Source organism: Thalassophryne amazonica, chromosome 11, assembly GCF_902500255.1.
Source record: "Thalassophryne amazonica chromosome 11, fThaAma1.1, whole genome shotgun sequence".
Taxonomy (NCBI): domain Eukaryota; kingdom Metazoa; phylum Chordata; class Actinopteri; order Batrachoidiformes; family Batrachoididae; genus Thalassophryne; species Thalassophryne amazonica.
In genome coordinates this window covers 76,802,267-76,819,318 of record NC_047113.1, presented here as the reverse complement: position 1 = coordinate 76,819,318, position 17,052 = coordinate 76,802,267, and the positions used below count along the sequence as shown (strand labels likewise).

The window sequence follows — 17,052 nt, the reverse complement described above, 5'->3', positions numbered from 1 at the left end:
AGCACCTGTGTGTGATCAGAACAGGGAATCGAACCTCAACTCAGAAATCCAGAAACACAACAGAAACAGCAGGTCGCTCGCTCGCTCACTCTCTCGCTCGCGTGCGGCCTCTCTCTCTCCCCCCCCCCCCCCTCCCCTCGCACTCTCTCACCCCCTCTGTCGCACTCTCTCTCCCTCTCTTGCACTCTCTCTCTCTCTCTCTCTCTCTCTCTCTCTCTCTCTCTCTCTCTCTCTCTCTCTCTCTCTCTCTCTCTCTCCGTCGCGCTCTCTCTCTCTCTGTGTCTGATCAAACCTGTGACTTTAAAATAAAAGCGCACTCGCTGCATGTCGGTGCGCTCATCAGACGACCTGATCGATCAGGTCTGATCAAATCAGCGGACCCGATCGGAGCAACCGGAGCTGTAAAAGTTTAACGAGTCACAGCGTTTCATTCACGGCAGCCTTTACCACAGTCAGACTCAGCAGAATCTCTATGTTCACAATGAAAGTGATCCACCAAGACAAAAAAATAAATTAATAAAATAATAATAATAATAATAATAATGTTAAATGACTCTGTTTTTGAGCCGCACCACACCTGCAGTAGAGAACAGAGCGCACTTCCACAGAGGCATTAAATAACACTGGACTGGTTTAATAGCAGCATGGTGCACACGACTGTGTGCCCAGATTAAAAAGCAAACCCCCGCAACTGCAAGTATGAAATGAACACGGAAAAAGGCTGAGTACGAGCGCATTTTGGGCGTATTTAAATGAAACACAACGCTGCAATACGCAGCTCTACAAATACGCCAATGTGAAAGGGGCTTTATGGAGTAGGCTGTTGTGTGATGGAGTATGATTGCGTTCCTTGTCTTGCTTACAGTTGCATATGGATGCTTGCTGCCATGTATGTAGCCCTCGCAGCTATTTTTCTGCCTCTCAAAATCCACTCCTGCCTACATTTCTTTTTTTCTTTTTTTATCGGTCATGGGGTGTGTGTGTGTGTGTGTGTATTCTTTTTTCTTTCAGTTTAAGTAGTTTATAGATTTCAGTTTACAGATAAATTACTGCAGGAAATCTTGATCGCAAACCTTATCACTGCAAAAAAAAATTTTTGGCTTGGGGCGGGTGTCACTACAGCCTGAGGAGGTGATCCGAGCACACACACACACACACACACACACACACACACACACACACACACACACACACACACACACACACACATATATATATATATATATATATATATATATAAGAATGTTGTGGAATCGCGTCCCACCTGGTCCCTCCACCTGGTGTGGAGTTTGTATGTTCTCTGTGTGTTTGCATGGATTTCTTCTTGGTGCTCCAGTTTCCTCCCACAACATGTTCAAAGTTGTCCAGGGGAGCATGCCCCTGGGCACCCCTAAATTTGCAGCACCTACTACCACCTAATTTCAAATTGCCATCTGTTATGTAATTTGTGGAACACCTTGCTCATGGAAAGTAAATGTTAAAGTGAGAGCAAATCCCAAGTGATTGCTTCTTCTTCTTCTTTTTTTTTTCTTTTTTTTTTGCTCATCCTATGTGACTGGGGACCCCTCCTTTGTATACTGGTTTTCAGGTGTTGATTGCTCAGGAAAAGATGGCTACCAACACAGTCTATGTCTTTGCTAAGAAAGACTCAAAGTATGCCTACACAGCGGAGTGTCGCTCTTGTCTGGAGAATTCGTCACGTCCCACTAGCACCATCTGGGTCAGCATGATGGCTAGAGGGGGACAGGTGAGTACATGAGTTCATTCATTACTGAATGATTATCATCACTACTGGTTATAGGTATGTCAACTGTTTGTCTTCACTTTATATTTTTCAACCAGAAATGTAGAACCTTGGGAGTTGATGTTCTACTGCAGGGGTGGGCAACTTGTTCCAGAAAGGGTCAAGAGGGTGCAGGTTTTCTTTGCAGCCACTGACTCCACCAAGTGATTTCATTGATTAACTGATTCCACCTGCTCAAATTGATGTTAATCAGTGAAATCACCTGGTAGAGTCAGTGGCTGCAAAGAAAACCTGCACCCTCTTGACCCTTTCTGGAACAAGTTGCCCACCCCTGTTCTAGTGGTTAAAGTGACTGGCATGAGACCAGAAAATCAGAAAAGGCCCTGGAGCATGGTCTTTACCTCCAGGTGTGCAGTTGAGCTCTTTGCATGCCTCGCACTGATGTCAGCGTGCTGTGATGTAAAGAGCTCAACTGCACACCTGGAGGTAAAGACCATGGTCCAGGGCTCTTTGTGATTTTCTGATCTCAAGCCAGTCGCTTTAACCACTAGACCAGCAACTCCCAATGTTTCATGAGGTGAAAAATCTTTCACCTAAACGTTGCACTCACAATTGCGCGCGGTCTTCACAGCGTGCAATGGTACAAAACAGATAGAACCAAATTTGCATGGTAAATGCAACACAAATGGGAAGAATAACCCATGTTATGTGACATACAAATCACCAATCAAATGACAAGGATCAACTCAGCCATTATGTAATAGTCATTAAGTGTTTTTGTGTGACTATTTTGTTGTTAGCTATTACCTTTATCTCTTGCCTGTCAGTACTTCTAGATAGCTGAGGAAGCTAACAGATAATCTGAAAACCGTTTAAATGGCAAATGGACTCTATTTATACTGTGATACCTCACATTCACCCATTCTCTCTCACACACAAACCAATGTCAGTGTGCTGTCATGCAAGGTGCTCACCACACACTGTGAACAACTTTGAGATCAAGGACCTTGCCCAAGGCCCTTGAGTGATTCCCTGGTCTGACGGGGATTTGAACCAAGGATCCTCCCACTAGTTTATCCACATGGCCATCACCTCCACGTGATGGCTATAGTTTCACTTTATCTATCCTTAAAAAGTAAATTTAATATGCAGCAGGATGTTGAACACACATGTAAAACAAAGCACCAACAGACACACACAGCAATTGTACACACGACACAGGAAACTCAACCATAAAGACATTCCTTCCCCCCAAAAACCAGTGACTAGATCCAATATGACAATACACAGATAAAACTATCACCATACACATGGACAGGAATAAATACATAAATAGTACAATATTTTAAAAACCTGTGAAAAATTCAAAAGATGTCAGTGAATTCAGGTTCCTGATAGCCACAGGAATGAAAAGATCCCCGGCACGGCTAGTCCTTAACTTCAGTAGCCTAAAATGGCGTCCAGAAGGGAGCAAGTTAAGCTCCTCAAAGACTGGGTGCTCGGGGCAGTTTCCGCAACCACCTTAGACACCACATTAACCGGCTTTGTTAGCTTACGCTTGCTGCTCATTGGAAGGCCACCATACCACACCGCAATGCAAAATGTCAGAACTGATTCAAAACAGTCATCAGTCCTGCACACACTGAATGATTTCATCTTCCTCGAAAAGAAAAGTCTCTGGATGTTTTTACACACAGCATGCATCTGTGTTACTCTCAAAGGATAATTTGCTGTCTGTGATGCATCCTAAATATTTGTACTCATCTACTGAATCAACATTCGTCTGAAGGATTATAACAAGATATTAAATCTGTCATAAACATACTTTAACAGCTGCTGACAAGAAGGAAAGAACATGCAACTGTTTTATCAAGCCATCACAATGTAAACATGAGAAATAATTACCTTTTTAGACAGCTCCAAATGCTTTCTCCGCATGAATGGTGCAGCTGGAGTGGTCCTCTGTGATTCATGAAGCGATTAGAGCTGTTTTCAACAGACAACTTGCAGAGAACATGATTAATCTGCTACGAAATAATTATTTTATATATGCAACGTCCAGCATAGAGTGCATGGCAGGCGGTGGAACAAAGCATGGCGTCCAGCTGGGAACATAGCGGGTGGGATCATCACAACGACATGCGTGTTAGTGCATGAATCAAAGTCATGCACGTGTCAGGGGGCCTTTAGAAACCTTGATGGACAGATAAGTTCTCACACCAAGCAATGAAATCAACTACAGGGCCACGCCCCTCCTCCTCATTATTCAGAAGACTCAGTATAACGATGTCATCTGCAGACTTCACACAGTGCCTCTTCTCATACTTATTCCTACAGTCATTAGTGTATAAAATAAAAGGCAACAGTGACAAAGCACAGCTCTGTGGAGCGCCTGTGGAAGAAAAGTTTTTAGAGGATAAAACACCATTAACCCAAACACATTGACAGAAAATCCAGCCATTTAAGTTAGGCTTTAGGTTGAAAAGAGCCTGTAGCTTCTCAGCCAACAGTAGGGCTGAATTGAACGCTTGATGGGGGGATGATGGTCTAGTGGTTAAGCGTTGGGCTTGAGACCAGAGGATCCTCGGTTCAGATCCCAGCCTGACCAGAAAATCACTAAGGGCCCTTGGGTAAGGTCTTTAATCCCCTAGTTGCTCCCGGTGTGTAGTGAGCACCTTATATGGCAGCACCCTCTCATTGGGGTGAAGGTGAGGCATTATTGTAAAACACTTTGAGCGTCTGATGCAGATGGAAAAGCGCTATATAAATGCAGTCCATTTATGGAATAACCTTGTTGTGTCAATTGATTTGTGGACATTCATGCTGTTATACGGTCGCAAATTGTGCTTTATCGGCCACGCATTAGCTGAGCCCGTAAAACAGATATTTGCAACCGTATAACAGCATGAACATCTGCAAATCCTCAGACATGAGGAGGTTATTCCCATTCTAATCCAATTCCATCATTTGCACGGTTTATTTTTCTGTAGCTAATTCGGTCGGCGAGGCTTACCGTGAGGCAGTGTTGTTCCAACAGCAGTCAGGGCGCGGAGTAATACATCTTTGGCCACCGTTCCACAGATATTATACGTCTGATAGGTCACACAATTAACCAATCAGTTTCGCGGAAAAAAATGTAATTGGATTAGAATTAAAATTTAATGCTGAAGAGAAGCTGATAAAAAGGAGCCTATCATGAGTTTTTGAGGTTTCCAGATGTTGAGAATGGAAATTTAACTATGTAAGTTTTGCATCCTCAACACCTCTACCAGCCCTGTGAGTAAAATGGAGCTGATCTGTTCCTCCACCTGTTTCACCTGATGGTCATGTGGTTAAAGCCGTGGGTCTGTATCTTTACCACAGTGATGATGTCTGAGTGCAAGATCACTATTTAATTATTAATTTGTTGTCCTGTAGGGAGTGAAGAAGAGTGCGATTGGCCAGAGGATTGTGTCCACGCTGCCATACATCAGACAGGAAGTGCCCATCATCATTGTATTTCGAGCCCTAGGCTTTGTTTCGGACAGAGACATTCTGGAACACATCATTTACGACTTTGACGACCCCGAGATGATGGAGATGGTGACTGACTTCAAGCTTATAATTTTTATTACCTGAATTGACAAGTTGTCAACTGTTCTCGACACACTAGAAATACTTTAATCTTTTTAAGATTGGATCAACTTTAATGTGAGATAATCTTCCAGTACTTGCTCAAAAATGGATATTATGGAGTTTTAGAAAGCGAGCTAAGAAGGTTAAATCATTGGTGAGTAAATTGGCTTTTACAGCAAAGTGTACAAATCTGAAGTCATTGTATATTTTCTTATTTCACTGTTTTCAATATTTGATTATTGCTGGATTCTCGTTGGAAGACGGGAACAGCGCATTTTTATCTCGGCCGGCTGATGCGCACAGCACTTGATCTGCCACATGCTGCATGTAGCAGATTTTTCTTCTGCCACATGTAGCATGAATGCAAGGTGAAAGTATTTCATAAATTCCCAACATGATTTCCCCCAGTCAGTCTGGATTAGCAGAACATATTGATAAATTTAGCAGGCTTTTTTCCTGAGCAGGCTAGATGCTAACATGAGTGATAGCAACTATCTAGGTAATGCAGCCGTGTACTAGAAGTATAATAAGTCATATGGACAGAGTATTTGTAGAGTTTATAATTTTGTATGGCAGAAATATGTAAAATTATGTGATTTTTATTTCAATCTGATGAATGCTGTGAAAATAAAATTCCTTGAAGTGAATTAGTGTTAATGCAGGCGTTGGCCCCTCCCATTCACATATAGTATGATGATGTAACTTATGATCTCATCGGTCTTGCAGGTGAAGCCTTCACTGGATGAAGCCTTTGTCATCCAGGAGCAGAATGTGGCTCTGAACTTCATCGGTTCCAGAGGAGCAAAACCTGGAGTGACAAAAGAGAGGAGGATCAAATATGCCAAAGAGGTTCTTCAGAAGGAAATGCTGCCACATGTTGGTGTCAGTGACTTCTGTGAGACCAAAAAGGCTTATTTCTTAGGGTGAGTTTTGTGTGGTCGTCTGTGACACAGTGTTACCGGAGGACGGAGCTTTGTTACCTTGTGTTTCCTGTGCAGGTACATGGTTCACAGACTGCTGCTTGCAGCTCTGGGTAGACGAGAACTCGATGACAGAGATCACTATGGTAACAAGAGGCTGGACTTGGCTGGACCGCTACTGGCTTTCCTCTTTCGAGGGTGGGATCTTTTTCTTGTCCTTCAGTTTTTGTTTTCTGATTATGCTTGTGACATAAATATTGAAGAATTTTTGCAGGAATCTGTCAGATGTGCACTACTACATTCTGTGTACATTGTCACTCTCATATCACAAAAAGTGGTAGATTAATGTTTCATAAAATGCTGTTAATCCAGTCAGCTACCTCACAGTGTTTAATTAGAGACTGATGATGCTCAGTGGTCATTGTCGTCGCGGTAAATGCAGCAGCCGGATAGTAAAACTAAGGATCTGCCTGTCTTGTTCTTCGTATGACTCCCGTACTGTTTGATTTAACATGGTGCCATGGACAGCTACCTCTGTGTTTTGGTGCGCATTTCTTTGTTTTTGTGTGTTACTCCTGTGTTATGCAGCGGTTCCCAGATGTGTTTCACTCGCACAGAGCTTTTGAAGATCAGGGGAATAACGCCAGCGGATTTGTTTCCCCATTTTTCTCGAGCCTTCAGTGGATTTATTGGGCATTTTGACCAAAGGTGTCCTCACCTTGGCCCGCGCAGTGAAACGCTGCAAGAGGGGGAGACGAGCCGGAGCAGCTACTACACACCGCTACCAGGAATATCCCTCTCCAACGTGCGCTCTCTGCAAAATAAAATGGACGAACTCCAGCTACCGTTGGGGAATAGCAGAGATTTCACTGCATCTGCTGTTTTGTGCTTCATGGAGACGTGGCTCTATGGCTCAGTACCGGACTCTGCACTACAGCTGGCAGGCTTCCAACTTTTCAGAGTGGGCCGAGACTCAGGACTCTCCGGAAAAATGAAGGGTGGTGGAATCTGTTTTTACATCATCGGTGTAACGATGTAACAGTGATCCAACAGCACTGCTCTCCTGATCTGGAAACTTTTTTTTTATTAACTGCAAACAGTTCTACTCGCCCCATTGAGTTCAGCTCTTTCATCTTGGCTGGTGCTTGCATCAAACTGCCGGCTAACGTGCACAAGGCACAGTGCACACTCGCCAACAAGATACTGTGTGTGGAGCAAACTAACCTGGACTTAGTTATTGTCCTGGGTGACTTTAACAAAAGTTATCTCTCCCACAAACTTCCCAAATACAGACAGCTCATTAAATGTCCAACCAGAGAGGGTCAGTGTCCCAGAGCAGGAGCACTCTGACCCTGCCATGGTCCATGGAGGATCTACAGGCAGTCAGTGGGTCACAGAGCTTTCTCTTATCGTGCCCCTGTTCTGTGGAATGATCTACTTGCGTCAATAAAACACTCAGATTCTGTAGAGACTTTGAAGTCCAGACTTAAGACATGCTTATTTTCCCTTTTGTATGGCTAGCATACTGGTATAATATGTTACTAAGCTTTTTACTCTTTTACATTTATTTTATTAGTAAACGGAGTGGGCCACGACCTCAACTTTATCGAAATTCTGGGTCTTTTAGTGACGCTTAGGACTAGTGGCTGGCGATCACCTTAGCATTTCTTCTGTTTTTCTTGTTGTTTAATGCTAATGAATTATATCTTATTTGTTGTCTTTCAGCTGCCCGATTCTGTTTTTTCTCTCTGTTTGAGGTGCAGCTCCATCCAGAGATGGGCATGGTGTCTGTTTCTGGAACCCTCTTGTCCTGTGCACCAGCAACATTTCCTGTATATTTGTTTTGTGAATTGTTTTGTAAATTGTGTCTGTAGCATCACAAATTCTTTGCTCAAGCAGACCAGATCCTTTGTTCAAATCCCAGCCTGACCAGAAAATCACTAAGGGCCCTTGGGCAATATCCTTAATAACCCAAGTTGTTCCCGGTGTGTAGTGAGCACCTTGTATGGCAGCACCCTGACATTCAGGTGAATGTGAGGCATTATTGTAAAGCGCTTTGAGCATCTGATACGGATGGAAAAGAGCTATATAAATGCAGTCCATTTACCATTTGAAGATCTTGGAGCCTGGATGGCCCTAAACTTCGTAAATGTTAATGATAAGAAAACAGACGTGAGTCTTTGGCCCTAGCAGCTCCTGTGTACTGTTCCCTGTTGATTTGGGTCTATTGGCAGCTTGTGCGAAGAATACTGTTACTAATTTGGGTTTTAAGATGGACAGCGATTTTAAATTGGATCGCTAAATAAGTGCAGTAGTTAGGTCAAGTGTCTTTCACCTCAGGCAGCTTGCTAAGATGAAGCCTTTTCTCGCACTTCGGCACTTTGAAACAGTAATCCGTGCCTTCATTACCTCTTGGCTGGATAACTGTAATGCACTTCATTTTGGAGTTAGCCAGTCCTCCCTTGCACATCTCTAGTTAGTTCAGAACGCTGCAGCTCGTCTGCTAACTGGAGTACGACAGAGGGAGCACATTAAACCGATCCTGGCCTCCCTCCACTGGCTGCATGTGCACTTTAGAGTTCATTTTAAGATTCTTTTGTTTTTAAATCATTAAATGACCTCACCCCGCCCTACTTCTGTGAGCTTCTTCACCCCTACGCCCCTGCACCATGCGTCCGGTCAGCTGATCAGCTACTTCTTGAGGTACCAAAGTCCAAGCGAATTCCCAGAGGTTACTAAGCGTTCTCTGTTGCTGCTTCTAAAATTTGAAATGATCTACCTGTCCACATTAAGCCTCCTCACTGTCTGTTTTTAAAACCAATCTTAAAACCCACTTTTATTCACTGGCTTTTAACACAAGACAAAGCTTATGAGCTGCCGTTAGAAAGTGATGGCTCGAATTTACAGACAAGAGACGGCACACTTCACCGTGAAACTCTTAACTTTTTCAGAGTGTCATATTTTGGAACCTAAAGTGTGGTGATGCGCGGTTTGTGTGGATGCTTGTTTACTGAAGCTGTGGACATGGATGTGGGACATCTGCAGGACTCTGTTTTAACAGACTGCCTGGACACAGAGATGGATTTGTTACATTGGAAAAAAGTCAGAATGCATTATTTCCAGGAGTTGATGAAAGTCATTTTACATGCCACAATTGAGAGGCAGAGCTGCAGCGGTGATCTCCCATGCGCTTCTTTGATTATGGGGACTTTACATTTGGAAATAAATCCGTAACACCTCAGAGTCTGGCATGTTCAGGATTTTACCCCTTTTGTGTTTTGTGGTAAGTTTGATTTTTTATTTTTATTTTTTTAACTTTGAGACAGTGTGAGTTATGATATTATATGGCGCAGATATGTTATTAACAGGCTGTGTTTATGGCTCATGGCCATGCAGGTGCATATCAACCTTCTCAAAGCACTGCTTTTACCGTGACTCCATCAAAATGTTATCACTTAAAAACAAGACATCTCCATAGCTGTTTGCTGCGAATGCTGTATACTTTAACACCGGCCATAGAAGTGCACAAAGTAATCCCGGTGGATCATCGGATGGTCATTAACAGCCTAAATCTAAATTGTCATGATTTTGGTGCGACCGTGTCCTTTAACAAAATGCTGCTTCCTACCTGCACTGTAATATGGTATTAAGTTTCACACAAATATCCCTGGGAGTGACCAACCAAAGACAACCACTTTAGATCACAGTCCTCTGCGTGGCTTGATGGTGGAACTTGTTGTGGGACAAATTGATCCAGAAAAAGCCACCGTTCCTGTGGTAAATAGCATTAAGATACCCACCAATGCAACTGAGAAGTTTAAAGGGTTAATGTGCACATCATTGTCATTGCATGGCCACGGAGTTAGAGTTGTAGAAACATAAATGAGGCTTTAGGATTTTAAGGTACCACTCTGCAGCGGACTTGGAAAAAGATGCCAACTTGGGTTCAAAATAACATTGGCTGTTAATGTGTCTGCATGTAAAACCAGTTATTTTATTTATTTATTCACTGAAAATGCCGTGTTGTTGTGCATTTGGAGGCACAAATCGACACAACAAGAGCTTCAAGATGTACAGATTCCATTCAGATCTGAACAGAAAAAAATATTTGGAAAAAATAGTCAGCCATGTGAGATGGAAGCCGACATCATCGTCAAAGCTTTGAAAGGTAAATTTATTGTTCAGTCCCATGTACAGTAAAACTCACCTAAACCGTCATCGTATAACCAGATATTCACAATCACCAGACAAAAAAACTCCCAGAGTTTTTGTATTGTTTTCCATGTAATAAACACAGTATATAACGGATTTTGTTCGGATAAAATGTCCCGTCCAATCGCAATGTATTTCCCATTAAAAACCCCGAGCAGTCTGGAGGTGCACAGTAACAGAGGTACTAACTAATTTTCAGCTGATGATACTTGCTCATTTGAGAAAAGTGGGATCGGAATCATTTCTGTGATTAAAACTCCGACCATTAATTTTTTCAAACCATGCTCAGACTCGGACCCGCAGCCTGACGTACACCTGTTAAATCAGACACAAACAGTTGTGATTTCACACTTTTCTGCTTTCAGTCCTTCGTCTGCCATCATATTATAATAGTTTTTATAGCACGCTGATAAATGGATCAGAAAAGTCCAGACATTTACAGCACGAAGTCAGTAAAAGAGGAAAATGTACATCTTGCCTTTGATTTGGAGGTGATGATTGTAGAAAGAAAAGCTTGTTGAGGGTCAGATTAGTCCATAATAAAGCAAAGTCCAGAGACGGAGAACTTTAAAACTGTCACGCACGTCATTGCATGACACTGAGTTACAGAGCTGCAGCTGCATAAATCAGGCTTTAAATGAATTAAATAAATCATCATAAGTTGTAAGTTTATTTAAATTTGATAGCTTAACTATTTTCATATTTATTTTGATAGCACCTGTACCTGCATGTGTTGCTGTTTGTAGTTAAATGATTTAAAAAATGTTGAAAACATTAAAGGTTCATTCAGTAGTTCAGTGCAGTTGGAACCAAAATGGCGCCATGTTCTGAGTTGACGCTGCTCTTTCAGTTAAGACACTCTAGGGGAGTAATAAAATTATAAAGGTACTTGAGGTCCCATTTCAGTAACTGAGTTTATGGCAGCAAGACTGACCTGAAGCACACAGCAAGCATCACGGTTGTGTTTTGTGTATTTAGGTGCCCACGTTAACCGATTAAACATTCTGGCTCACCAGCATCGGAGACCCATCCACCAAACATCCCAGACACGTACATTGCACCATATGTACCCACTGGGCCAAGGCTGAAATTTTCAGAAGCTATATGTTAAATAACAAGAGCCAACTAAGAGCTGCTGTGCACAGACTGTGTTTGCTAGCAATAAATTAAATGAATAATCTATGGTTGTTAATGCATTTTCCCCACTGTGCTTGAAATTGTAGCATTTTAACATGAGAACAGCTGCTGCTGCACAGCAAAGACTTCTATTGTGAAAGTCAGTGCATCATTGTGATTTGCCAAATTTATTAGCAGTTTAATCATGTTCATCAATTATTCATTACTGATGGAAGCAGTGAATAATGGGGGTATTGTTTTTCCCAGTTGTGATATAATCAATGTATGATTTTGTTCTTCTAGCATGTTTAAGAACCTGCTCAAGGAGATCAGAATTTATGCACAGAAGTTCATTGACAAGGGAAAGGACTTCAATCTCGAGCTAGCCATCAAAACCCGCATCATCTCAGATGGCCTCAAATACTCGCTGGCAACAGGCAACTGGGGTGACGTCAAGAAAGCCCACCAAACCAGAGCAGGAGTGTCGCAGGTACAACATCAACATGTAAAGCTCACACATCACTGACATCTAGGAAGGTTTGGCATAAATTGCATCTGGGAAGAGGCTATGGCTTTGAGATAGCTGGACAGAAGTGTATGACCATGTAGATATTTTTCATGGTGGATGAAGGTACTCATCTTACAGTCATGGTGCTTCTGGTTTTATTTTATGGTTGGGAGACACAAGATAATGATTTAAAATCTTGGTCCTTGATCTTTACAGTGACTTCTTGAATGTGGCTGGAAACACTTTGTACCTCAAAGTACCCAGTACACAATTGACTCATCTCAGTCCTTTTGAATTTAGAAGTAAGAAAATGTGGCATCCAGATTTTCACTAAAGCCAGATAATCCTCAGAGACAGAGGATGAGACAGATTTGTAATAATGTAATAATGGACATGTACATTTGAGTATTATCACTGTAAGAAAGTGCTATATAAATTATTAAATTCAGTTTATTTAGGTAGTGCCAGATCACAACAAAGTCACAGTTAGGGCACTTCATATGGGTAAGAACTAACCTTGTCAACCCCTCGAGGAAGTGCATAGCACGGAAAAAAGTACAGAAAATCCACTCTGGTGATAGTGCAGTTTATCTGCTAGGGAAGGAAATTCATCAAGTTGAGAATGTGGCCTGTTTCCGCAGACATGTCCATAAAAATCATAGAGGATATGCTTTGCAAACTTAATACTCATTACTACATTGGATGATGTTGAAATTGAGGATGGCCCTTTGGCTGTTCAGCAATATCAAATATTTAGTGTGTGGCTTGGGGGAGGTGATGGTCTGGTGGTTGATCGTTGGGCTTGAGACCAGAGGATCCTCGGTTCAAATCCCAGCATGACTGGAAAATCACTAAGGGCCCTTGGGTAAGGTCCTTAATGTCCTAGTTGCTTCCAGTGTGTAGTGAGCACCTTGCATGGCAGCAGCCTGACATCAGGGTGAATGTGAGGCATTGATGTATAAAGCACTTTGAGCGTCTAATGCAGATGGAAAAGCGCTATATAAATGCAGTCCTACAACTCGCGTGGAATGTCTCAAACCTAAACCTACTTCCAGGCATCTTATATATGCTACTCTGGAACCATCTCTAAATCCAAACAGTCCAACTGTCAACCCCACTGAGGTGCTTAGTCTGGGTCTCATTAACATAAGATCACTGTCCTCAGAATCATTGCTGATTAATGATCTAGTTATGCATCATCACTTAGATATGATTGGATTATGTGAAACCTGGCTTAAACCTACAGCTGTCCTCCGCTTAAATGAGGCCTGCCCACTGACGTACACATTTAGTCACATCCCTCGTGATGCAAAGCAAGGCGGGGATGTTGCTTTTATTTATAAATCTATCAATCTAGTTTGTTAGCTGTTGGGGGTCACAAATATAATTCGTTTAAACATCGGATTCTCTGCTCTGCCCATGATGCTACGTATTGCCAAGGTAAGAAGAATAAAAATCAGCCGTATTACTTTGCAACTGTATATAGGCCCCCTGGCCCATACTCTGAATTCTTAGATGAAAAACTATAGGCCGATATCAAATCTATCATTTTGCTCTAAAATTCTGGAAAAAGTGGTTTCACAGCAGCTCATGGACCACCTTACTGAGAATAATCTTTTTGAGCCACTGCCGTCTGCTTTTAGAAAATATCATTCCACAGAGACATCTCTCACTAAAGTAATGAATGATCTTCTACCTGCAATGGATTCGGACACCACTACAGTTCTGGTGCTGTTAAATCTTAATGCTGCATTTCATATATATAGGCTGGAGAATCGTTTTAGGATTACTGAGAGTGCCCTTGCGTAGTTGACGTCATACCTGACCAGTTCTTACTGTGTTTTGTACAGTAACACTACCTCTAACCTTAGTGACATGGTATTTGGCTTTTCTGCTGCAAGAATTACAACAAGGTTCCTCACTTTGTCTGTATGATGTATAACACACAAACCTAAGCTAAGCGCTAGCTGGTCAAATTGACGCGTACCGTATGTCTTGCTAGACCAAGAACCATCATTTCACTCTTATCCAAGTTTAAAAGTCAGAAGTTACTAAACATCCAACTTCTCACTGATGCAAGGCAATTTTCTAAAGATTTTATGTAAGTAAGATTACTTGCAGTTACTGGCATGTACACTTGAGTATCATCAGCATAGCAATGAAAGGCAATCCCAAAATGCTGAGTATATTCCCAGCTTTTGCTACATAAAGGGGGAAAAAAGCAGGGGGCCTAAAACGGATCCCTACAGAACCCCAAACGTCATGTCCCCAAGATCAGAGGTAGTGCTATTTTACAAAACACAATAAGAACGACTGGACAGATATGACGTCAACCATGCAAGGGCAGTTCCAGTAATCCCAAAGTGATTCTCCAGCCTATTGAGTAAAATATGATGATCCACAGTATCAAACGCAGCACTAAGACCCAACAGCACCAAAACCATGGTGGTGTCCAAGTCCAGTGCTTGCAGAAGGTGATTCACTACTTTAGTGAGAGCTGTTTCTGTGGAGTGATATTTTCTAAAAGCAGACTGCAATGGCTCAAAAAGATAATTCTCAGTAAGGTGGTCCACAAGCTGCCATGACACCACTTCTTCCAGTATTTTAGAGCAAAATGATAGATTTGATATTGGCCTATAATTTTTCAATACACTAGGGTTTATTGTTTGTTTGGATCCCCATTAGCTGCAGCAAACTGCAGCTACTCTTCCTGGGATCCAACAGATTTACAAATGTACAACCCCTGGCAAAAATTATGGAATCACCGGCCTCGGAGGATGTTCATTCAGTTGTTTAATTTTGCTTTCGCTTAGCTTTTCTGTATGTAAATCCCATTTCCTTTAGGCGGTTTCTTACAGTTCGGTCACAGACGTTGACTCCAGTTTCCTCCCATTCGTTCCTTATTTGTTTTGTTGTGCATTTTCGATTTTTGAGACATATTGCTTTAAGTTTTCTGTCTTGATGCTTTGATGTCTTCCTTGGTCTACCAGTATGTTTGCCTTTAACAACCTTCCCATGTTGCTTGTATTTGGTCCAGAGTTTAGACACAGCTGACTGTGAACAACCAACATCTTTTGGAACATTGCATGATGATTTACCCACTTTTAAGTGTTTGATAATCCTCTCCTTTGTTTCAATTGATATCTCTCGTGTTGGAGCCATGATTCATGTCAGTCCACTTGGTGCAACAGCTCTCCAAGGTGTGATCACTCCTTTTTAGATGCAGACTAACGAGCAGATCTGATTTGATGCAGGTGTTAGTTTTGGGGATGAAAATTTACAGGGTGATTCCATAATTTATTCATCAGAATTGAGTGAGTCCATATTTTTTCCCCTCTGCTTGGTCTAAAAAAGTAACCGTTACTGACTGCCACAATTTTTTTTTCTTGATTTCTTATAGTGTTTCTTAAAGCCAGAAAGTTGCCATTTGAAATGACTTTAGTTTCGTGTCATGTCTGTGATCTGCATTTTTTCTACAAAATTAAACAACTGAATGAACATCCTCCGAGGCCGATGATTCCATAATTATTGCCAGGGGTTGTAGTAAATTAAAAATACATTAAAAATATATATATAAAATAAATGAAAATAAAAATCACATATCAAAACCAAAAACATATCAAATCAAATTAATCATCTATGCATGGTGAAAGGGTTGACTCAGATACCGATAAATACTGTGTCAGAAGTTTTTTTTAAAGAAACATTCATTTGCAATGAGTAAATGTGACAGTGTTCTTAATGGCATTGGTTCTAGCTACAGGTAACGTAAAATTTCCCACCACAGCATGTCTGGTTCTATAAGTATGATTTTCTGAACTAAAAGAAAAATTCCTGAACAAAATATAAGGTAGTTAGTGACAATACTCTTTCTAACAAAACCGATCAGCGCACATAAAAGTCTATCTTTGACTAACAACTAATTTATTTTTTTATGCATTGTGATGATATTTGTCCTATAAATGCATCTAAGTGCCACATGAGCAGCCCTATTCTGAATATTCTGTAATCTGTTTATCATTTCCCCAGTAGCATTAGTCCAAACTACTGGGCAATAGTCCAAATATACTAATAATAATGCATTAATAGCATACTTTCTTGTAGTGTAACTTAGAAACCTTGCATGTCTTCTCATAATTGATATACCCTTTCCCATTTTTACAAAGTATTATTTGTATGTTTTTTCCATGATAACTTTAAATCTACCACTACACCCAGGAGCTTGGTCTCATGCACTTAATTTATTATCATATTATTAATCTTAATGTCTAACATGGGGTTTTTCATAACACAGCTAGATCCAATAACCATACAGTTAGTCTTCTCTATAGTTAACACTAACTTATTGGATGTTACCCACTCAACCACATTATGCAATTCCATATTTAAAACAGTTTCAAGATCATTGCGTGAGTGTGCTGATGTATAAATGGTTGAATCATCTGCATACATTACTATACTAGCTTTATGTAAAATATATGGTAAATCATTTGTGAAAATTGTGAATAATAATGGACTGAGGCAACTCCCTTGTGGCACTCTGCATAATACCCTCCTGGTGTTAGAAAAACTGCCATTAAAAAACACTGTCTGTGTTCTGTTAGATAAGTAACTATAGAACCAAGTTAGAGCTGATAGCTCAAAACCATAACAAGTAAGTTTTTCCAATAACAAATCAGGATCGATAATATCAAAAGCAGCAGAGAGATCAAGAAACACTGTACCAACTATGTTCTTCTTTTCAGCCTCTCTCAACCAATCATCCGACATATGAGTCAACGCCGTGGCAGTGGAGTGACTCTTTCTCTATGCATGTTGAAAATCAGTGAATAAGTTATTAGGGGAAAAATAGTTATTAATTTGCTCATATACAATGGACTCCATAATTTTTCCTAACACAGGTAAAATACTTACGGGTTGACTATTTAAAACTGAAA

General features: G+C 41.1%; 1 protein-coding gene across 1 annotated transcript in view; it reads left to right on the top strand.

Annotated features, from left to right (window-relative positions):
• The window catches only part of polr2b (polymerase (RNA) II (DNA directed) polypeptide B), a 165,403-nt gene that overhangs the window by 56,086 nt on the left and 92,265 nt on the right, over positions 1–17,052 (top strand). The window contains exons 6-10 of the mRNA XM_034182216.1: positions 1,589–1,747; positions 5,162–5,326; positions 6,086–6,282; positions 6,358–6,477; positions 11,911–12,097. Of these exons, the coding sequence (XP_034038107.1) occupies positions 1,589–1,747; positions 5,162–5,326; positions 6,086–6,282; positions 6,358–6,477; positions 11,911–12,097 (828 nt within the window). The remainder of the gene's footprint in view (positions 1–1,588; positions 1,748–5,161; positions 5,327–6,085; positions 6,283–6,357; positions 6,478–11,910; positions 12,098–17,052) is intronic.